This window comes from Equus asinus, unplaced genomic scaffold (assembly GCF_041296235.1).
Source record: "Equus asinus isolate D_3611 breed Donkey unplaced genomic scaffold, EquAss-T2T_v2 contig_803, whole genome shotgun sequence".
Classification (NCBI taxonomy): Eukaryota; Metazoa; Chordata; class Mammalia; order Perissodactyla; family Equidae; genus Equus; species Equus asinus.
In genome coordinates, this window is record NW_027225520.1 from 629,578 (window position 1) to 653,872 (window position 24,295).

At 42.0% G+C, this 24,295-nt stretch overlaps 1 protein-coding gene and 1 pseudogene across 7 annotated transcripts in view; both read right to left on the reverse strand.

Annotated features, from left to right (window-relative positions):
* The window catches only part of LOC139044362 (sodium/hydrogen exchanger 9B2-like), a 54,524-nt pseudogene extending 37,412 nt beyond the window's left edge, over positions 1-17,112 (reverse strand).
* The window catches only part of LOC139044363 (dehydrogenase/reductase SDR family member 6-like), a 33,434-nt gene continuing 23,765 nt past the window's right edge, over positions 14,627-24,295 (reverse strand). For 4 of the 7 annotated variants that reach the window (XM_070503816.1, XM_070503818.1, XM_070503817.1 and 1 more), the window contains 3 exons: positions 23,027-23,085; positions 22,357-22,449; positions 18,279-19,788 (listed from right to left, as the gene is read on the reverse strand). In XM_070503816.1, the coding sequence (XP_070359917.1) occupies positions 19,735-19,788; positions 22,357-22,449; positions 23,027-23,085 (206 nt within the window). In that variant the 3' untranslated portion in view covers positions 18,279-19,734. Of the gene's footprint in view, positions 14,740-17,600; positions 17,720-18,278; positions 19,789-22,101; positions 22,450-23,026; positions 23,086-24,295 lie in introns of those variants that run through there. The other 3 variants (XM_070503812.1, XM_070503814.1, XM_070503813.1) reach the window with 3 other exon arrangements.

Below are 24,295 nucleotides of genomic sequence, written 5' to 3' on the forward strand. Positions count from 1 at the left end.
CTTCCTTTGCATTTCTGACTGCCATTTCATTTTGTTGGTTTTCCAAGAGGGATTTCTCAGTTCTCTCTCTTTGTGAATTGTGGTTTTGCTCTGATTTTTTTGTTTAGTGGTTACCGTGAGGATTGTATGAAAGATATTGGAGATGAGACAGTCCATTTTCTCATAGCCTCTTATCACCATTAACCTAAGCAAGTTCCTTCCATTTCCTCTCCCCTTCTGGGTAATTGCTGTTACACAATGTTCTGTTTTTAATTTCCTGAGTTTGTGGCTAAGTTGAAGTGTTTATCATTGCTTCTGATGCTTTCTTTCCCTTTCTCTTTTAAGTTGTAATTGAGTCTTTACCTTCCTATTCTGGTAGAGAGCTGCAGGTTTCTGATCATGTCTGTCTATTTACCTTCTTGCTCAGAGCTTTGTAGACCTTCGCCTTTTTGTTGCCAGTGTGAGGGCATCTTTAATTATTTCTTGTAGGGGAGGTCTGGTGGCAGTGAACTCCCTCAGCTTTTGTTCATCCGGGAAAGCTTTCACTTCTCTATTGTATCTGAGGAAAAGTTTTGCTGGATAGAGTATTCTTGGCTGAAAGTTTTTGTCTTTCAGTATTTTGAATATATTATTCCATTCTCTCCTAGCCTGTGAGGTTTCTGCTGAGAAATCTGCTGAAAGCCTGACGGGGCTTCCTCTGTAGGTTATCTTCTTGTACCTTGCTGCTCCTAATATTCTTTGTTTATCCCAAACTTTTGCCGTTTTTACTATTATATGCCTTGGAGAGGGTCTTTTCACATTGATAAAGTTGCGCATACGATTAACTTCGTTTATCTGTAAATCTGAAACCATCCCCATGTTTGGGAAGTTCTCAGCAATTATTTCTTTGAATAAGCTCTCTGCTTCTTTCTCCCTCCCTTCTCCCTCTGGGATACCTATAATCCTTATGTTGCTTTACCTAATTGAGTCAGATATTTCTTGAAGAATTCCTTCATTTTGAAAAAATCTTAGTTCTGTCTCCTCCTCCACCTGTAGAATTTTTACATTTTTATCCTCAAGAAGACTAATTCTTTCCTCCATAAGATCAATTCTGTTTCTTAATGATTCTAGATTATTATTTGTGTTTTTCATATCCAGAATTTCTGCTTGATTTTTTTTATAGTTTTAATCTCTTTGGTGAAGAGATCCATTTTGTTGCTGGGCTCCTTGAACTGTCTTTCTGTGTTTTCTTGTAAATCGTTGAGTTTCCTTATGATGGCTATTTTGAATTCTCGGTCATTTAGCTTGTATATTTCTGTATCTTCCATGTTGGTTTCTGGAGAATTGTCATTTTCCTCCTGGTCTGAATTGTTGCTGCAGTTTCTCATGGTGTTTGATGAACTAATCTTTTGTTGTGGCATTTGTGGTATTCTTAGGATGCAGATTCCCCCTGTTACCGCTAGCGGGGAGCAGGAGTAGTGTTTCTGGCCGTACCCCATCTGCTGGAAGCTGTGGGGGTATTATGGGTGCTTGCCCCAGCCTGGGATGCATTCAGGCACTTGTGTGGACTGTCCTTGTCAGGCGGGGCTTCCTCACTAGGCTAGGGCCACTCTTTGGTGCCTCAGGGGCACTCTGAGCTCCCCCTCTCCACCGGAAAGTGATCACCAGTGGGCTCAAAGCTACCTCACCTATTCCCACAGCTGCCTGGGACATGTTCCCTCTTTGGGAGCACTCATGTGTGCCTGGAAGTGTTTGTCCCAGCACAAAAATCTGCTGAGGTCCCTTATGATCCACAGTCCATGGTGCTACTGAGCTTGGTGGGCAGGGCTTCCAGGCAGAGACCTGAGCTATGGCTGCTCCTTGACAGCCCTGGGGCATGGTGGGCTCCCCGTCCCCGCCAGGAAAGTAAGTGCATGTGGGTTCAAAGCTGCCACACCTATTCCCACAGTTGCCTGGACTGGTTACCTCTTTGGGAGCACAGCTGCACTGTGAGCATTCATGCACACCTGCGAAGTATTTGCCCCAGCTTGGAAATCTGCTGAGGTCCCTGTTTACGATCTGCAGTCCGTGGGGCTGCTGAGCTTGGTGGTCAGGGCTTCCCTGCTGGGACCTGGGCTATGGCTGCTCCTTTACCGCACAGGGGTGTGGTGGGCTCCCTCTCTCCGCTGGGAGATCAACCACGAGTGCAGGCTAAGGGTTACCGCCGCCTCCTCTTATGGTTGCCCTGCTGCGTGTTCCCACTTTCCAGGTGCTTGCACCAGGTTGGAGTGTTCGTGTTGCATGCACAGGGTTAGCGGGGAGAACAGGGTGTGCTCACCTGTCTCCATCACTTCCTGGGGGGCCAGTCCACCCACCCTCAGATTTATAGCTGCGTGTGTCTCTCAGGCATCCTGTTGTGCTGTGTGGGTTTCCTCTGTTGGTCAGTAAGTGTCCATTTAGTTATAACTCAAAAGGGAGAGCGAGGAAGGGACTAGCTCACTCAGCCATATTGCTGACGTCACTCCTCCCAAATGTTTTAAGTAATAGCAGCTCTATGGGAATAAATTGAATTGCAAACGAGGATTCTTCCTTATAAAATGATGTGACATTTGGAAGTGTAGCTGTGTTGGCTTAAACCTTAGTTGCATTACTTAACAGTAATAACAACCAACATTTATGTAATGCTTTTCTGTTTACAACTGATTTCTCAATCACTTTTCTCATTGGAGGTCTAACATAATCCTGTGAGATTACTCTGACGCAGAAGAGGAAAAGGTCCTTGATCTCTGCTCTTTTCCTCTTTCTGACAGCTGGAATGGTGGTGACCACAGTGCTCTTGGAAGCCCTCCATGTTGAAGATGGTGGAGCTTTTCAGCCTGGGCCCCTAGTGACTGTGTGGAATAAAGACACATACCATTGTGAATTGTTCACCCAGTAACTTTTTTTTTTCTTTTCAGAAGGGAAGCCCACCCGTTTCTACTCTCCCCTTTTTTTCTTTAAGATTTTATTTTTCCTTTTTCTCCCCAAAGCCTCCTGGTACATAGTTGTGTATTTTTAGTTGTAGGTCCTTCTAATTGTGGCATGTGGGACGCCGCTCAGTGTGGCTTGATGAGTGGTGCCATGTCTGCGCCCAGGATCTGAACTGGTGAAACCCTGGGCCACCAAAGTGGGGCTTGCCAACTTAACCTCTCGGCCATGGGGCCGACCCCTCTTTTTTTTTTAAATATGGTTTTAAGGTATCCTTTTTTTGGTGAGAAAGATTGGCCCTGAGCTACCATCTGTTGCCAATCTTCCTCTTTTTTCTTGTTTTTTTCCTCCTCAAAGCCCCAGTACGTAGTTGTATATCCTAGTTGAAGATCTTTCTAGTTCTGCTGTGTGGGACGCTGCCTCAGCATGGCTGGATGAGGGGTGCTACGTCTGCACCCACGATCCGAATGGTGAAACCCTGGGCTGCTGAAAGGGAGCATGTGAACTTAACCAGTACATCACCTGGCTGACCCCACCTAGTAGTTTTTATGTGTGAGAGAAATAAACTTCTTTTTGTCCTTTAAACCATATTATTTGAAATCTTTCATTATATGACAACTTCATCTTTTACCATCTTTCTGAATTCACCCGTACCATTTACATACCATTTGTTATCACTCTATCCAGTAAACCATGTGGAGGCAAGCAAATGTTTGTCTCAGTCTTTGCAAATGAGTTGATTCAGTTGGTGTTTCCTGCAGCCTTTTTTCACTGCTACTCAATAGGTTACTTCCTTCTGTTGGTTCATTTCCCTCTGTACCTTTGAGGTTCATAACTGTCTCCTCCTGTGTTTAAAGCAATTAAAAAAATACTTAAAACTGTATATTTGCTGTCCATTTTTATACTCACTGAGCCACCACATCACGAATAAAATTTCCATTATTAGAATTAAGGGTAACAGTTCATAGGGGAAATATACAGCTTCATTTCTAGCTAATCAGCTACTGCTTGGAACAAGAACTCTCTTAGGGGTGTTTACCACTGAGCCACTATTGTAGCATTATAAATGCCTGAGTCACATACAATGTCATTACATTTGCAATACTGTTTAAAAATTAGCCTATTTAAGATATGATTCAAAGCAATAGTTGGTAAATATATCAAAGTGGTTCAGAAAAAAAATAACTATCTGTGATGAAAAACAATTCACATTCATTCATCTACTTAAATTTAAGCAATAAAAACAGAGAGGGAAGAAACCAGAAGCATTCTAGGGTTTAGGCTGCGAACACAAAGCATTTCACAGGCTCTCTATTTCTGCAGTTTTATGTAGGGCTAGCTGCTAAAATGACTGGGAAAATTGGTAGTCACACCTACTGTACAAGCTTGAGGATTAAGAATGGGAGAATTGTTAACTGAGTGACAGAGAACGAAGAGGACACGTTGCTATCATAGATTTGGAAGTCCCTTCCTTAAGGAAATGGTTGAGACGGTCTACACTTGATCACAGATTTACCTGGGTTTCTTGATCCGTAGAGGCTATGTTATTCATCTCTGTGGATGGTGCCAAATCTTCATGTTCAATTGTCTTATCTTCATTCTCCATGATTGATAATTAAGAGTAAGATGATAGAGGGAAAAGGAACAAGATCTGTTCTGAAGGAGAAACAGTATAGATATAGAATAGCAATTTGGGATTTAAATAAATGAATCAGACAGCAATTTGAGCCATTTAAAGGAATGAATTGTACTTATTTTTCCCCTTAGAACTCTGAATGGCTAAGATATTTTAGATTATTCTTAACTTTCAATTGCTAATCTTTTCTTTGATTACAATATATTATCCTATTGCTTATCTACCTTTTTATCTCTCTTAAAAAAGCCCTTGTTGACCATCATATGTTCATGATTTCTCTCCCATCCTGTTTTTTGAGTTATACTTTACACATTCCAGGCAATATTACTGTTAAATTGTCCTCTGTAATGGGCCAACTTGATGAAGCAGGAAAGCTCCAGGTAATTTTCCAATGTTGATAGAGGAAATGAGTCACCAAAGAGAAATCTATGGACTCCATCATTTTCAGAGAAACCAGAGTCACTAATTCCTGCCCGGCTCTTATTTCTGAATTAAAGTAAAAAAATACAACATTGATTGAGTAGCCACAATGTCTTAGACACTATAAGTGCTATGGTAGTCTCCTGCTGGTTATTATGGGTAACTCAAAGATTGCCAAAACACATTCTTTGTTTTCCATAGGCTTATGGTATGCCAGGAAACATAAACTTATACCAAGTAACTAAAAACTTGTAGGGCAGACCTACAAGGTTGGCTTCGTAAACACCCACTTCAACCTTTTCTCCCCTGGCTGCCCAGGCTATAGAGGCTGAAAAGCCACATAATCCAATTCTTAGCCATGTTTGCAGCTAGAGGTAGCCATGTGTCCCAGCTCTATGTAATGAGACATAAGTGGGAGTCCCTGGGAAGGGCTTTCATTCCCAAATAATAAGGGAAGGACTTTTGAGAATCATACTGTTTACTTTTCACCTCTAACATTTCCCTTTCTCCTTCCTTGGATGTAGATACACTACCTGGGGGACAGCAGCCCTCTTTCCACCAAGAGAATAAAAAGCCTTATACCAAAGAGAGTACAGAAGTGGAGTGGGTTCCCTGATGACATCCTTGAGTTGCTGCATCAGTCTTGGGCTGCCAAGCTTTGAGGTAATGGTTTAAACCACTATTAGTCAAGTTTTCTTTTTACTAGTAACCAAAGTTATTCCTAATGCAACATGTATGATGAATATTATAGTAGAGGTACAAACTACAAACCTAGGTAGGACCAAAGGAAAAATTATGTAAGATAAGGGAAAATCTAATTCAACACATATTTAAGTGCCTAATATGTGCCAGGCACTATGCTAGGCCATAAAGACAAAGATTAATTAGACAGGACTCCTGCCTCAAGGAATCATTTTCTGTTTAACAAAGTGCCAAGATGTTTGAATTTAAAATTTCAAAGAAAATTATATCCTTTCCACCACGACCACCATCACCACCACCATTTTTCTTCCTTACAAAACACAGTGTTAGCCAGAAAGGCATCTCAAAGAACCTTCAGCTTGATTTTTATTATGTATAATAAACATATGCATATATGATGACATATTATATATATGTATATATAATTTTTTGAATTAAAAAACTTACTCCAAAATTTAGACTCATAATGAGAAAGAACAGCATTTTGACAGGAAAATGTTGGGCTCAGAAAACCCTTGTCTTAAGGGCATAGAAGCATGAAAGCCAGTGGGGTGTGAGGGAAACTTTGCTGCTCCCACTTTGCATGTAGGAGGAGGCTGAGAGTAACGGGGGAGGAGGGTAGAGATTTGGAATATCACGTCCAAAACCATGGGGCTTGGCCTTTACCCTCTGTAGAGAATGACCCTTCATCTCAGAGTAAGTGACCAGGTCTGCTGGCTCTGGAGTTGGACAAACCTGGGTCTGAAGTTCAGCTCCATCATATACCAAATCGCTTAGCCTCTTTCTAACTAATTCCTTATCTACAAAATGGAGACGAGTAGTTCCAACCATGCACACGATAAGCATCCAACAGTGTTGGTTATAAGCCACTCATATTCCTTCTCTCTAATTATCATAAATCTCTAAGAATCCTTCTGCTTTTCCTATTAACCTTGAAGAATTTATTACTTAAGCCCATTGATTTTCTTTGACCATATTTTTTACTTCTTTCTGTCAAGGCCAGCTTCTTGATTAGGTGGATGTAACACTCACCACTGTCATTTCTTCACCTTTTTCTTTAGTAGAATTACATAGAAACTCTTGGGCAGCGCCACTAGAACTACCTCCACCAAATTCTCAAAATCAGCCAATTATGCTACTTACGAAGAGTATTTTTAAACAGCCAACAAGTACAACTGATTATTTCTAGTAGAGATAAACTATTGACTAAAATGAAGCCTTTGAGAATTTATTTTATTAATGTTATTCTGGTCCTTTTTAACATAAATGATCAAAACTTGGTGTGTTGCACAGTATATGATATTTGTGGAAATACATAGTTTTGTGTTTCAAAAAAATTTCCCTATTCTCCCCTAAACTCCACCATGAATGCTAAACTACTTATCTGCAATCAGAGCAGTATTACAAAGAGGAAAGGTAAAATAAAATGCCAGTCTTTTAGTAAGTCCAGTAAAGCAACTTACAGCTGCTCAGCTTTGTTTATTCTCTGCTGTTTTCATTTCCAAAAGAACACGTAAGCTATCGTCAGAAACCCACTTAAATTTAGAAAAATCACAAAAATGTAACTTTTACTTAAAGCAACCGTGTTCATGGCATTTACTGTTCATAGTCATTGGATCTTAAAATTACAATAGTATATCACCTATTAAGAAAGCAGTTTTGGCAAAGAAATCAGAAAATATGCAGAAATGACTTTTTTTTAAAGACTGGCACCTGAGCTACCAACTGTTGCCAATCTTTTTTTTTTTTCTGCTTTTTAACTCCCCAGATTCCCCCCAGTATACAGTTGTATATTTTAGTTGTGGGTCCTTCTAGTTGCAGCATGTGGGACGCTGCCTCAGCGTGGCCTGATGAGCGGTGCCATGTCTGCACCCAGGATCTGAACCAGCGAAACCCTGGGCCGCCGAAGCAGAGCGTGTGAACTTAACCACTCGGCCACAGGGCTGGCCCCCAGAAATGACTTTTGAAGGGCCAAAAGAAATGTGATGAAATCCATTAAAAAGTAGAAAGTTTATACCCCTTACTCAGAGAGAGGCTCTCCAGTCCTCATTCAGAGCCGATTAACTCTTATTTTGAAAACAACTCTAATGACTCTGCTCATCTGGTTTCCAAACCCTCAGAAGATAAGACGTTATAAATTAAAACAAACGAATGAAGAGATTGTAAAGAAGCAAACTGACAACAGCACGAGTGACAGCTGACAGTGAAAGAGATGGAAAAGAGCAATCTAGGTGTACAAAACGTGGGGATAAATGTCTTTTCCACAGGAGTATTTACAGTTTTGTCCTGCCAAGTGTCTCTTCCCCTCCTTTTTTGGCAACAGCACACTAATTTTCTCTTGTGGAATCCACAGCTCCCCTAGTCTCCATCCATGGTTCATGTGAGGCTCACGTCATCCTCACCTCCCCAACCCCCTACTGCACCAATGTTCCAGAGAGGGGGACAGGCCTAGACAATGAGGAGCTCCTTCCCTGGTCACACTGACTGTTCTAGGCATGAGCAAGTGACTCATACCTGGCTAATGAGAGTCAGCTTTATGGTGTTTCCTGGAATCACTGGGAAAGAGCTTGCTTTCTTTTAGAGTTGCTAAGCCCAGACTTGCTGTTGACAATCTTTGTGACATATAAGAAAAGCCTTCCAAAGAATGATCATAGAGCAAAGCAGATTCTGAATATGCAAAGAGAGAGAGAGAGAGAGCTCCAGATTAATACTCATATTGTTGGTACACCTAGAAGCAGCTCCTTTCAGTTAGGTGAGCCAATTAATTCCTCACCAGTTCGAGCTGGGTTCCTGTCACTTGCCACCAAATGCATCCTTCATAAGAACCTTCATACCTGAACTGCCCTGAAAGATCCCCAGTATTATAAGAGATGTTTAGAAAGGTGATTCTACATCTCCAAGAAAAAGAAAAGAAAAGAAAAGAAAATGATGTGGAGATATTTTCTGTTATTAAAGGCATTAAAATATATAATACAATTTAGAGATTTTCTTTAAAGAGAATGTTAAAATAAGCAAAAATCTGGTATTCAATAAAATAGGTGTCAGTTATCCAAAAAATAAATTTAAGTGAAATGCTCTTTCTTTAAACAATGTTGGTTAAATAAAATACTCTAGTTAATGGACCTTAATTATTTTTTCATTGTGTTCACGGAAGACTTTTGAAGTCCTCAGTCCCAGGGAAGTTTTAAGAGCTGTTAAGCATCTGAGATGCTGAGTATCTGGGATGGAAAAATGAAAAAGTGGGGAAATTCAGAGAAACTAGGTGGTTTCCAAGAAATTAAGAATCACAGGGTAATGGTATAAAAAAAGTTGGAAAGGTCTTTAGAAATATCCTAGTCTAATCTCTTTAACATTCAAATGAGAAAACTACTGCCTAGAGAAGCTAAGTAACTTTTTCAACTAATAGCCAATGTCAGCCAAGCCTCACAGTAAAACCGTGTAAAAACTTGTGAAATGAGTTGGTTCTTTAATCTGTATCATTGACTTCATGCATCTCTACCAAATCACTATATTATATTTTTACATTTTTGCTATAATATTTTATTTAAAATCCCACTCATATATACTCATAGTTAATTCTAAGTTTGAAAACACATTCCACAAGAAGTTTGAAAACATCTTCTACAAGCAAATACAAATATTTTTATTTTCTACCTTGTATTATGTTCAGCTTTACTCTTTCCCATTGTTAGAAATGTTAATAGAGTTTATTATGAATAAAAAATTGTACTAACCTAAATGGTTGTACAACATTGGTGACAAAATGAATGGAACAAGAACTTTTGTCCTATTCTCATGACAAATATTATTTACATATTCTCAATTAATAGTTAACTGGCTGACACCTTGCCACTTAACCATGTCTTAAGATTCTAAGAATTAAGGAGGTTTTCTTTTAAAAAAATCCAGTTAAGCTGAGAGGCTTTGAGAGATTTTTATCAGAAAATTACACTGAGAACTCGGAAGATATTTTAGATAAAAGCGCCTATACACAGAAACAAGTTTTTTTCTGCTTCTCCATCAAGGTAGTGCCTTATTCAGACTGATATCACAACCTGTACACTATATTAGGAAAAAAAACCTATCCTGCGTCAAATGGTGAAATTTTATAGATTTCATAAATTCAGTAAATAACAGGAATTTAATCAAATTCTGTGACTCAAATACAGATTTCAATAGAAGAAGGAGGTTTGACCTGAGCCCAGGGACGTGGCTGCTAAGACCATCTGCCTGTCCACTTGCATGTAGGTCAGTAGGTCAGGTGTCACCTGCATACACACGCCAACGGCTGCTGACTCTCTAGCATTCTTAATATACAGAATTTCCTACAGGACTGACCCAAACACTTAGAAACAATCTTGGCTCAATTTGAGCTTTGCTTTCCAGTATTATGGATATATGCCACCAAAATCATAGAGCTGTGGACCTGAACAGTTTCCTTAGTCTTTCCTCCAAACCTGAGAGAAAACTGCACATCAAGAAGATGAGCAGTTCTGTATATGAGTATGGATGTAAATAGAGAAAAAAGGTCTGTTAATAGTAGTTGCCTTTGGGGTGGAAAATGGAATTGAAGAGGTTGAAATTTCATTTTCATTCTCTATATTTCTGTACTGTTAGGATTTTTACAAGAAGACTTTCTTACGCAATTTAAAATACATTGAAAAAATTTATGCAATTCTTAAAGCTTTAGAGAAAAGGAATACAGCTTTCCTTGGTAACACTATTTTTCAGAGATAGAATCTCGTCATTTGACTTTAGGTAACTTAATCCCACCCGCTACAATTTAAGGTCATTTTTGTTTTTGTGGTTAAGAAAATGGAGAACTGCCTAGAATCTTCTACAGCAGTTTTCAAATATTTCTTAAGCCAAAAATCTTTCACCAAATGAAACCTTTTCCTGAAACCCAACAAATGGGACAGAGAAAAGGTGGAGCTGAAGGAGCCTATCACTTGCCCTGCTCCTTCTGGCAAGTGAAGCACAATTAAAACCCTTTTGTAAACACGCTTTCACATAGAGGAGATGTTTGTTAAATCAGCCTTCTCTTTTTCAGGTTATCTTATTAATCTAAATGTTTAAAGGTGCTTCCTGCGGGCTGGCCTGGTGGCACAGTGGTTAAGTTCACACGTTCCACTTCGGTGGCCTAAAGTTCCCCAGTTCGGATCCCAGGTGCGGACCGACATGCCACTTGTCAAGCCATGCTGTGGCAGGCGTCCCACATATAAAGTAGAGGAAGATGGGCATGGATGTTAGCTCAGGGCCAGCCTTCCTCAGCAAAAAGAGGAGGACTGGAGGCAGATGTTAGCTCAGGGCTGATCTTCCTTAAAAAAAAAAAAAGTGCTTTCAGTAATATTTCAGAGGAAATAAAAGAACTATGATTTGCAAATGTCCAAAGGCTTACTGCTATCGACTGAATTACTGCTAAAAGATCATTACATGGATAAAGGCTGATTATTCCTGTTGTTTGTTGTCTGTGATATGGACTGTCCAACATTTACTGGGATGTTCTTATTGAGAATTTACATATATTGCTGGAGTACAATATGTGCTGTATTCGTACATTTGAAGGAGCATCTCCAGGACTGTTCATGAAGCCTTCTATAATGATTACAATGATAAACATCACCTACCTTCGGGGTTTATCCATTCACGTGTTGAAAGGGGGGGTTCTCAGTCTCACGCAGTACTTCTATATAGAACATACAGAAACCTTCCAGTTCCTGGGTCCTGCTAACCAACTCTGATCTAAGGCTCATTTTCCAAAAGGAGCACTGCCCAGCCGTGACGAATTCAGATCAAGTGAAGAGTAGGGCTTAAAATGTCCTTGATAAATAAGTACTGAAACGACTGAGAATGTTTTCCTGAACAAGAACGACCTCATCTGAAAGTGTTAGCGTGCCAACCACATGGGACCAAGTTATCAGAGAAAAACAACTGCTCTGCTGTTTGGTTAACTGATACAGACACGTAAAGTAAAACACTGTATAATGAGATATGAATGAAAGGAAATTATCCCTAGGTAAGAAAGGACCCAGTACTTGCTTTTCTCCTTTGTAATCTCTCTCCTCACCTAGGAAAAAAGCATTTAATTGAAAGTTTAAAATATTATTTCTAGGCCTACTACAATCAGAATCTCCAGAGACTGAACCCCCCAAGTGTGGCAGACAGGACTTACTAACTACCTAAAACCACTGCTCAGGCATGCCGGTGGGGCCCTCCTCCACCCCAAGGGGTAAATCACGACTGGGCTAAATCAATCTCTCTAACACCATTCCTCTCTGCCGGCTGGTGGTTCAGAGCTGAGCGTAATTCACTCTGTCCAATGAAGTTTGTGAGCAAGGCTATTGGAGGCCAGTGGGTAAGACTCCTAATAAAAAGACAGGGAAGCAAGAGAACCCTCTCCTCTTTGTGCCTTTAAATTGTGTGTGTGTGTGTGTGTGTGTGGAAATGGAGCTGTGGAGGGGCACTATGTTTCTTGGAACTCTAGCAGCCATCATTCACCCATGAATAAAAAGGCAAGATTGGCTCATAGAAAGTGACCTAGAGCCTGATATCACTGGGGACCGAACAAACCCTGGACGCGCTTACCTTCAGACATCTTGTTGTGTGGGAAAAATTAAACCTGTATTTTTGAAAGTAATTTTGGCCAAATATCCTGTTACTTGCAGCCAAAAGCACCCTAACCAATCCAACAGGTGATTCTGACGCAGAGCCAGCTCTGAGAAGTTCTGATGAGGAGCAGTGATGAGGGACCTTTGGCTCACACATATCTATCTCCCTAGCTTCTTGACATGGTGCAAAATCTTCAGAGGACACACAACCAGAACACTGCCTTTGTATTGATATATCTCAACAAATAAACCGAAAATAACAATTTTAGTAGCTAAAGACCAATACCAAGGTTTTTAGGACCACCCTTTTAGTCAATAGAGATCATATACATTGTAAAGTTGTATATTTTCCCTCCCCATCCCTGAAGTTCATTTGTAATATTTGAATATCGAATTAAAAAAAATTGGGCTTATAAACATGTGATTGTTTTCTAAATTTCTACCCATGAAACAAACAAAACAGTAACACAACACCACTACCATCCCTGCCTGCACTTCCTTTTTGCTCTCTCTACTTGGTAAAATTCTATCAGTCATTCAACATTTAACTTACAAGTCACCTTCTCAATTAGTATTTCCTAACTCCACATAGACTAGCTCTGTCCCTCTTTCTTCTCTCTGAGGACTCACTCACTTATTTGACAAACATCTATTAAGCTCTTGCTATGTTCTAGTCCTTGTGCTGGGGATTCAAAAGTAAACAGTCTGACATAGTTCCTCTACTCAGAGGTTAAAACCTAATCAGAGAATGACAGATCATTCCTTAAGCAACCATAATAGAATGTAGTAAGTTTCAATTTGGGGCACATAAGACAGCAACCCCATCACTTCAAAATCAGTGACGTTCATCAGACTTTCACTGGATAAGATACCAAGATGACAGAGATGCAGTCTCTATTCTTTAAGGGAGGCACAGAGACTGATATGTGTTCATCAAACCAGTTTCCCCTGCTGCCTGCGCACACAGGTATTTGACATTTCCTAGCCTCTCTTGCAAGTCAGTGTGGCATGTTACTGAGCTCTGGCCACAGGACGTGGGCATGAACAATGTCTGCTACTTCTACTCTTCACTTGTAAGAAACCTCTCATGCAGTCTTCCACATACCCTCTCTTTTCCTGTCCATTGCCTGGAAACTAAGGACTCGACGGTCTTAGGGGATGGCACAGCCATAATATAAAAAGAGTGTGGGTTCCTGAATCACTGAGTAGAAGGCCACTAGCTGAACACCTGATTGAACTTTCCATGAGGGAGAAATAAGCTGCCTCTGTGTTGTTACTGAGATTTTGAGTTTATCTGTTATAGCAGCTAGTGTTACCTCAAGGTAATTTAATTGTGATGTGAGAAGTACAGTCACATAGTTAAACGGAGAAAGGAGGTATTGCCTACTTGGCTGGGGTCAAGCCTTGAAAGAGGACCCACTCTTGTGAAGAAAATAAAGACCAGTACAGGCAGAGAAACCACAGGATTAAAGGATGAGAGGTGAAAGAGAATGTGTCTGTAGGGAACTCTGTGTATATCTGCATCAACTACACCATAAACGGCAAGATGCGGAGTGGTTAGAGGACAATGGGATTAATCCTTACTGTAAATCCTGTGTCACTGCCTCCTAGTTGGGCCATTTGGGGCAAGTTACTTAACCAGTACAGATAAGTTTCTTCATCAGTAAAATGGTGAAAATGCCTATGTCACAGAAAATCTTAAAAAAGTACTAAGTACATCATGCAGTCCCAAAATAGTCCCCTCAATGCTTTCTCCTCCTTTTATAGGATTTTCCCTGAGAAGAAAGCATACATGTGCTGAAGGGACACTGGTAAATTCAAACCTTTCAGTCCTTCATGTAAACCACAGAAAAATAAAGGAATGGATTTCGAAAAAGGCAAAGAGCTTTTATGATATCAACAAGATATCTTTAATAACTTTATAAAGCTGTTAAAAACTCTTTAGAACTTATCATAATTGTGCTTTCTTTAACATGCAGGATACATGACTCTAAAAACACTGAGAACACCACCGCCTCACACAAGTGCATATACAGGCAGCTCCATTCCCCACATACTGTGTTCCTAGGCTTTGTGTGCAAAAGATGTAAACCCTTTCCCCTAGAGGAAACATCTGTTCTATCATTGGGGTCTGTGAGCAGCCTATCAATTATCAATAGGACTAGGAAACAGTTGGGCATGAACCAGATACTCAACAATTTCTTGTTACAGAATACATTCTGTAAATGTTTTAAATGAAGAAGGCATTTACATTATATTTGTACAGCAAGAGATGTCAGAGATAATCTAGTCTATGCGTAACAAACTCAAATACCTTCAGGGATAAACTCAATGTGGGGTCTGCAGCACCCGGTGAGGGCACAGCCCAGCTGAAGGCATCAGATCACTGCAGGCCCCTGGGCCTCATCTCATGTCTTCACTTCCCATCAAAAGAAACTGAAGAGATTAGGTTTAGATGACTCTTGGAGGCTACAGAGCAAACATATTAATGAGTCAGCGCAGAAAATAGAAACCACTCCAGGTATTTTAAGCAGAAAGAGATTCTACAGGGAATTGAGTGAACTGTTCAAAGGGCTAGAGAGCAGGGTCTACGCTGGGCCTCCAGGAAGGACTTCTAGAACACTAGTAACTGAACCACTGGGGAATGTACTATTTTTGCCTCAATCAGGAGACCCCACAGGGACTACAGCGTTCAAGAACAACACTGTAGCTGAGACCCAGAGAGGCTGGGATCTGGAAGCTGCCTGGACAGAGAACATAGAAGATGTTTCCCACCTCCCTCAACCACCTCCGGACAGCCAGAGAGCTGGTGCTTCAACACGACAACGCTGACCTGGCTGTCCCTGCTGCTGTAAGGCCCTCCCAACACCCACAGTTCTGGAGACTGGACACTCGCATCTCCTGCACCGTCCTTGTCAACAGAAATTCGCCAAAAATAGCAGGGAGATGCCTCTGCCTCATCCCTGCCTTCGAAATCTCAGGCAAGTCATCTACTTGCCAGACGCTAATTTTACATCCAGAACTCTACCTGCGAGGGAGTCTAGGAAATACTTTAGCTTTCCAGTTTCGCCTGTACAAAGAGGCATACAAGAAGCAAGCAGGAATGGATGTGAGGGCCAAACTTCCACATCCAGGATAGCAACTTTTGGTGTAGGCCCCAGGGCTCAGACCTACATCATCGACCTTTTCCCACTTATTCTACAATGCCTTCTAGGGAAATCCTAAAAAAAGGAAAAAATTAAAAAATAAAAATACAGGCAAAATATGCTGGAAAATATATTATGCGATTCAGTCACTTTGCTCACATCATTAGCATACCATGAATCCACTACCTAATTTTTTGTTAGGTATATTCTGATCCATTGGATTTTGAGTTACTGAATGGCAGAAACTTTATTTAATTCATATTTGTATCTCCTGTCCCCATGCCTGCGTGGCCCAGAGAAGACACACGGGTACTTGCTGAATTGAAACGTTACATTCTTGACTTGGAGAGAAACAGTAAACTAGAATTTCACGAGAGCACTTTGTAGCAGCAATAACTTCAGGCGGAGGCCCCATTAGAGAGATGGAGTGGGGTTGAAAAGGGCTTTTAGTCTTTCAGTGGAAACAGAGGTTGACTTGTCTCAGTAGGGTATCTGCCTCTCTCTATCCACTCATGTTATCCATTTCTTGACCGGAGGCTAAAGGAAATGTGGCTTCCTGCTGTTAATCTTCTAGGGCAACAAGTACACCAGCTTCTAGGGTGAGATAACAGGCTGCTGCCTGGGAAGTACAGTCACTTGACATGTTGATAGTTCTGAGAAATGCGTTCTCGGGCAATTTTGTTGTGCAAGCATCAGAGTGTACTGAAGCGGAACAAAATGTGTGACCCCAAAATGTGTTCTTTCAACATGAACATTATTTTAGGATTATTTGTAAGAAAAAAAAGACTCAGAGGTTTTTCTTGTTACCTTCACTTTAAGCGCCTAAAAGTGATACAAAAACCTGTCTCAGGAAGCGAGCTATGTCACCTTGGTGTGACAAGAACGAGGCAGTAGAGCGGGAGGAGCCTAGAAAAGCCTGTTTGCTGGGCTCCCCTCTGTCTTCTGTTTCTGCGTGGCCAAACACTTGTTTTCCAAATGTTTGCTCCTTTTCTCCTACCTGTGAACTGCCTTCCTACCCTCTGAAGCCCCTGGCTCTCCCCACCCCCAACATCTTTTGTCTTCAGCTGAGGATGGCATTTAAGGCGAGGGCCTCGGCCATTTTGGCAAGTTACTTGTTTTCCTGGGTTTCTCTCGTGTACACACGCTATTAGGCTTTCCTTCTCCCGTTAGAGTCTCTCGTGGCGATCTGATCATAGAGCGGCCAGAAGAGCCGGAAGGCAGAGGAGCATCTCTCCGCGCCCCGCAGCGCGCACGCAGCCCCGGCGGCAGAGCCCGCACCGCCGGCTGCAGGGCCGCTGACGCCCCCGCGGGAGGCCCGGGCAGCACGGCCGCCCCCAACTCAACAGTGGTGCCGGCTCCAGCGGCGGCGTCTGGGCGCAGCGGCACCTCGGCCCACAGGAGCCACACCCTCCGGTTGTTTTAAGAACTAAAATAAACGAGAGAAACCCACCGCAGCAACAACTAACAAGTGAGCGCGCACACAGCCACGCACCCCAGGGCCGCGCCCGCCTCCGCGCCCCCGGCCCGCAAGCCCTGAGGCCCCGCCGGTTCCGCTTACCCTGGCGTCTCGGGGGCCCAGCTCGCGGCCCGCGGGGGGCCCGGCTGCGCCGCGGCTCAGGGACGGGCGGGCCCGCGGGGGACCCGGCTGCGCCGCGGCCCAGGGACGGCCGGGCGGGCGCCCGCACGCATCGCCCCAGGCGGCGCCCCGCCCTCTCGGCGCGGGAGACCCGGGCGGGCCCGCGGCCTCCACGGGTCCGGGGCTCGGCGGCGCGGCGCTGCCGGCCTTAGGCGCTGTGCGGGCGGGGAGCCGGCGGGAAGGGTCGGGCGAGGCCTCGCGGGGAGGGCGGGCCGGCAGCCCGCGGCGGGGAGCCCGGTTCCTGGGCCGGGCCGTCGCGCGCTCCGGGCGCACCGCGGCGCGTCTTCTCCGAGGCGCCGCGAGAACAGGACCCTTGCAGCGAGCGGCGTGGCGGGCGGCTCGTCCCCTCGGCCGCGTGTTGGCTCGAGCCTCCCGCTGGCCCGCGTGGATGCTGCGGTGCCGGCGGCAGCCCGCGTCCCTCCCCTCCCCTCCCCTCCCTTCCGCTTCGGGTCTGCCTTCCCTGATCGACCCCGCCACCCGAGTGTGAGCCTGGGCGCGCGCCCCTTCCGGGGCATTTCCATGTCCTTCAGAAATAAAGAATTTCTTACCTGTTTTTTACTCCTTTAAGCAACTGCCAGTTTTAATCACCGCTGTTCAGGCGAGACAGACAGTGTCCAGGACCGTCCCCAGCAGACAGGAGCCGCTCCTCCTCGTCTCTCAGGTGCTCCTTTGTGGACAGGATGGAGGAACCCAAGTCCCGTCCCATGACCTGGCTCAGGCCGTCTACAATGGTTATTTTCCTACACTGACTCTTCCTCCCTAAAGCTTGAAAGGCTTCTGGTGACATCCAGCTTCCTCTTACCACAGGAGTGAAATGTATTTTTCCTTTTCTTTCAGTCATATGCTCCTCATTGATCCATCAACCTGATTAATTAACCTTACTTTAGAGAACATGAACTTTTGGGCTCCAGTTTACTTTTATTGTTGACACTGTTTTATAGTTCACAGTTAGCTCTGAGAGAACTGACCCTGAGGGTCATGTGTTAATGTTAGAATCCACTGCAATTATTATAACAAAATGTTATCCTTTCATTGTCCATTAAAAATTTCCTTGTTAATATTAATTAACATTCTAAGAGAAAAGACTGCTCATTTATTATCTATATGTGCATCATACCATTTGGTCTTTTGAGGTAGCTACAAATAAAAAACAAACACAAAACGCTAAAACTAAAAGAACAAGAAAAAACTTCCTAGTACTCTCTCATACATGAATTTACTTGAACTTTTTCTTGGAACTTTTATTTTCTTTAGTTTTGTTTCCTGTTATATGATTCATTTATATTTATTTATCCAGAGACTATTTCTAAGTTTTATATCCTCCTGTCTGTTATCCTGGAATTTGGTGAAGAAATCTATACTTAATCTAAAAAATATCCCTCAAACTGATGATACTGCTGATGCAGATCAAGGCTGCCCGCTGGAGAGAAGCCCAAGGCGTCCTGGCCTACATACCCATCTACATCATCCTCCGGGAAGCACAGGACATCCTGACCTCATTGATCTGATTCTTACCCAAAGTTCTAGGACCACCCAATAACCAGACGCCACCTGCAAAGACACCATTTTAACATTTTTTTCATGATCTTTCCTTTGTCTTGTAAAGAAATAACTCACATACCTATGCCTTATAAATTTAGCCCTACCGTCAACCCATTGCAGCCCTTCACCGCCCCTGGGTCCTGTCCCCATGCTGCAGCTCTTCACCGCCCCTGGGTCCTGTCCCCATGCCTGCAGCTCTTCACCGCCCCTGGGTCCTGTCCCCATGCCTGCAGCCCTTCACCGCCCCTGGGTCCTGTCCCCATGCCTGCAGCCCTTCACCGCCCCTGGGTCCTGTCCCCATGCTGCAGCTCTTCACCGCCCCTGGGTCCTGTCCCCATGCTGCAGCTCTTCACCGCCCCTGGGTCCTGTCCCCATGCCTGCAGCTCTTCACTGTCCATGGGTCCTGTCCCCATGCTACTCCATGCTATTCTCTTAATAAAAGAGCACTTCTGCCAGACCTCGAGAGTCCAAGAAATCTTTCTTTTGACTCCTCGGCTCGCCAAGCCTGCATCACTGCGTTAGTTAACTATTATGTTTCTTAGGCTCATGTCAAATGTCATTGTTTATTTTAATAAAGATCTTTTAGTTAGACTAAGAAAATAGTACTTAATTCCAAGTGCTAACATCCATTAAGTATAAACACCTGATGATTATTTTTATTTTATATAACAGACCAACATATAGTTCTGAATAGTCTATAGTTCTTTTAACATAAGTTAGTGAAGCCAAACTCCTTCCTACCTTTGCTGTTCATTTATAACGGTGTAAAAATTTTAAATTAGTATCCACATACAGACCAATGCAGACCTGAACAAAAACATCTGAATATTGGGAAATAGAAATGAATACACTTTTCTTTTAAAAAACTTACTTTTTTCCTTCATATTTTAATTTTATATGCTTACAAATTGAGGCTTATTTTAAAAACTATTCTTTTGCAGTGATGTTATTAAGCTACAATGATTTCAAAAGAGATTAAAATATTTAAAGAATCAAATTCTTGTGAACAATGACATCCTTAAAAAGGGCTTGTTTTCATTAATATTCCATTAATAGGAAAGAGATGATGAGTGAGTTTTCTTCATAGCCGGGTTTACAGTGTATAGGAAGGGCCTGCCTTCCCAGCAAGGAGATCCTGAATCACAAGCTCCAGCCTCCATCAATGATGACAGGATTACCTGTGATGTAGGCAGACTGTAGTGATAAACACAAGGAGACCCAACAATTAGCCAGGTTTAACACAGGTTGTGTTTCTTCAATTTTTGTATGACTGAGATAACTAAACAATTTACTCTCCTGGTAACAGGAAACTTCACTTAACAAACAGAATTTAGGAAAATTAGAATTAAGTTTCGGGTGATTTAAAACTTCTGAGTGTTCTTGTGATCCAGAGCTAAGTGGCCTCTAGCTGGTGTTTGAGCATGTATCACATTCTACGCAGGGGCTATTAGGTATTTGGTCTCAGAATCAGAAAATTAAGCAGTTTGGTGATATATACCCATTCTCCAAATTAGGATAAAGTCGAGGCTAAAATAGTACACTTTAATTTTGAGACTCAGAACTATTCTAAACTAGCTGAGTTTTATGCCACTAATAAACTTTTGAACATAATCAAGTGTGTCAGTCATAAAGTGGTGGTGTCAATTTACAAATAGAATTGTTTTAAAAGATGGTGTATATTTAGTTGGTCAACATACACAGGTAATTCCACGAACTGGAGCATGCTAAATGTGTTTTTAAAATTTATGTGAATACTAATAATTATCTATTGAACTACAAAAAAATATTCTATACTAACTTCAGACATCTAAATCTGTGTAAAACTAAAGGAGTTAAAAATATTACTGTTTTTTCCCCACAGAATTTTTCATTTTCTAAAGAATTCAAGGTGAAGTGATCCTTGTGGTAGAGGTTTAACAGTCTTTTAACTTAAACATGGATAATAAAGACTCAAATTTGTGTTCTTAGTTTTAAACTCATCTAAAGCCTGAGACGATGGAAGAGGCAAGAAGGAAAGACATCATAATAGAAGAACAGAAATTTTTTTTTTTTAGGAAGAGTAGCCCTATGCTAAGATCTACTGCCAATCGTCCTCTTTTTTTTTTTTTTTTTTTTGCTGAGGAAGACTGGCCCTGAGCTAACATCCATGCCCATCTTCTTCTACTTTATATGTGGGATGCCTGCCATAGCATGGCTTGACAAGCGGTGCATAGGTCCACACCTGGGATCCAAACCAGTGAACCCCTAGCCACCAAAGTGCAGACTGCAAACTTAACTGCTGCGCCACCAGGCTGGCCCCAAGTTCAATATATGAAAACGGATCATATAAAGCAGATAAATCAGTTTATCAAGAAACAACCCCAATTCCCTCAAGTTTTTTTAAAAAGGCAAGTTCTCTGTTTTATATATGGACTCCTCTGGTCTCCTCTAAAAGGCCAATGGTCCTTTTGTTGCACATTTCAAGCCAGAACATTTCTAAATATTTGGTAACTTAAGTTCTGGCTAAACAAGGACAATTTAGCTTATCAGCAGTACCTCAAAATCAAGTGAGCTCTTCTGAAGATATAGATTCAGAGAAATCACAAAAGCCAATGTATGCTCCATTAATCAAATGCCTAGCAATTTCCCCAGCTATTAACAGCTGTTGTAATAGTTCTGACAAGTAGTAACTGCTCTGTCACTAAAACATTTCAACCCTTCTATCTGCCACATTCATCAACCACCTCATGTGCACCAAATCACTGTAAAGAGGAGCTAAGTGGCCAGTGACACACCTCTCTCCTGCCTGCTCCCTTTTCCTTCTTTCTGCTCACACGTTAGTTTCCAGGGCATGTAACATTTCAAGACATAACATAGGGGGATATTCTTGTGCTCTATTCCTTATAAATGTAGTTTCTGCCTTCACAGTTGTAAGCCATTTAAAAATATACAATAGCCATTAAGGAAGAAACTGGGGGGCTGGCCCGGTGGCGCAGTGGTTAAGTTCGCACATTCCGCTTCTCAGCGGCCCGGGATTCGCTGGTTTGAATCCTGGGTGTGGACATGGTACCGCTTGGCATGCCATGCTGTGGCAGGTGTCCCACATATATAAAGTAGAGGAAGATGGGCACGGATGTTAGCTCAGGGCCAGGCTTCCTCAGCAAAAAACAGAAGGACTGGCAGTAGTTAGCTCAGGGCTAATCTTCCTCAAAAAAAAAAAAAAGGAAGAAACTGGTTACTAAATAGATGCAAAGTGGAAAGAGACAGAATTAGGAATTTCCATATATGATGACAAACAGTAAAAATTCATAGGAAAAGAGTCAGTGGGATTCTTCTAAATAAGTTTCCAGTAAAACTAAGAACACCAGATGCCAATTCTGTGTCTCCTGGACACAATTATATCTGGTTAACTCTCTCCCCATTTCACCTGAAGCTCTCATGATTTTGGAGGTTCGTTTGATTTACACTTAATCAAGGCTTCCCCAACTGTAATTTTTGAAAGTAACTGTTTCTCATAAAATTGAGTGATTTAATTTTTTTCCATCCTCCATTTTATTTGCTACAAGATTTGGTGACATATAAACTTGAATGAGGAAGAGTTAGTGGCTCAGATCAAAGTGGTCTTTCTTTGAGCAAATTAAATCAGAACTTATCCCTACCTCGTAAATGCAGCAACTTAACGATCATATGCTGTAACTCTGTAAAATGACATTACTTGATGAGCAAAAATAGCGGGCCAATGTGATTGAGAATAATGACCTCCCTGGGAAGAATAGCGCTTACTTCATCAGAAGCCAGGTACACGCAGAGCAGGGCTATTTCTTCTGCGGTTGCAAATCTTCCCGTCCTCTGTCTCTTCAGGAAGTCGCTCCGTGCCTGTGACCAGACACCACACCAGACATCAGTGGTGTGAGCTAAAGTATGAACTCACTGGCAGCTCCTTCAGGAGGCAAAGCAAGAGAGATCTACAGAGGCCACTGGCCTGCTGCCTCGATTATTCACGCATGATACATGAGAGTATCATTAATATTATTAACTGTGGGCCACGCAGGACTATGGTGACTCCTACGCTGCTCAAACTATTTGTGTTATACTAAAACCTACAGACACTGTGACAGATCAGGAAGTTAATCTTAAAGTAGAGGGTTTTTAAATTTTTCTGAAAATGTGGTGAAATATACATAATATAAAATTTATCATCTTAACCATTTTTAAGTGTACAGTTCAGTAGCATGAAGTGCATTCACACTGTTGTGCAACCAATCTCCAGAAGTCTCTTCATCTTGCAAAGCTGAAACTCTATGCCTACTAAACACTAACTCCCCAGGCCCCTCCCCCAGGCCTGGCTACTACCCTTCTACTTTCTGTCTCTATGCATTTGTCTACTCTGCGTAAGGAAGAGGGCATTTTTTTTAACTAAAAGATTTAAACACATTTAAAATAGGAGACATACCTCTTCAGGGTTTGGTCTGGCTTGTATTCTTTCTTGCAGAGATGGGGTATCAACGGTTCCTAAATCAAAGGGTGACATTCAGCTTGGTTACTTACTTAGACTGAAAAAGAAATTGGCAACTCAACTTTAAACTTCCTTTCCGTAGGATACAGGTACCAGAGAAATCCTGTCCATAACTTGGAACAGCAATTTCACCTCTTCTGCCTGCCCTTTTATTTCATAGGCTTATAACTTCTTTAACAGCATTTCCATGATTTTTAAAAGCACAGACTACAATTCACTATGACACTAGGCAGGGACTCTGAGTGAAACACCAGCATTTTAGTCGCATTACACTGACATGATACTTTATGGACTGTATGCAGTTTTACAGGTATTATCTCAGTAATCCTCACAACAACCCTGAGGGCTAGGTAATATCACACAATTCTTTACCAGTACAAGGACCCACATTGTCTCAATGATCTCAAAACCATTCTTTGCTGTCACGTTCACTCTGAATCCTCAGGGACAGCTCCATGCTTGTCACAGTCCTTGGTTCTAAATTTTCCTCATTATCTTGCCAGTTTTCATTGGCTTCAAATTCCTATTTTAACATTGTTTCATGTTTTTCATTGAAAAATATAATTTACAATATTTTACTTAAAAAAAGAAAAATAAGAATGACACTAAAATTTTTACAACCCCACTTAGTTCACCTTCCTACAGAGCAAGTTCCCCAGACTTTTTTTGTTAACGTATGTAACCTGTAAATTCTCAGGAAGCCTCTTTCTGACTGACAGTACTCCAGGAGGCCACACGGTCTTCCTACGGTCACGGAAAATGATCTGCAGTCATCCTTCAGGTCCATCTTTAGAGCGGGCTCCTCACAGCACTGCAGATTTGAGGTCTGCTCAGAAATAATTCCTTAAATTTATGACCATTTGCCATTTCTCTGGAGAGGCTGGGAAGCTTCAAAATTTGCACTTTCTGACACTTTTCTGTCTAAGAACCCTTTCTTTAGCTTCTTTCTCCTCTCACATTTTACTCGGAGGGGCGGCACTCTCCCCACTCTGGGATGAAATTGCCTTCGCTACATTGCCTGGTTCATTAGAAACATTTTATACCTTCCATGTCACTGCAGCCAATAGTGCTGATAAAATTTCTGAAACCACATAACAAAGACCCCCTTGTATCCAGTTTCAGACAACATTTTTTTTTTTAAAGATTTTATTTTTTTCCTTTTTCTCCCCAAAGCCCCCCGGTACATAGTTGTATATTCTTCGTTGT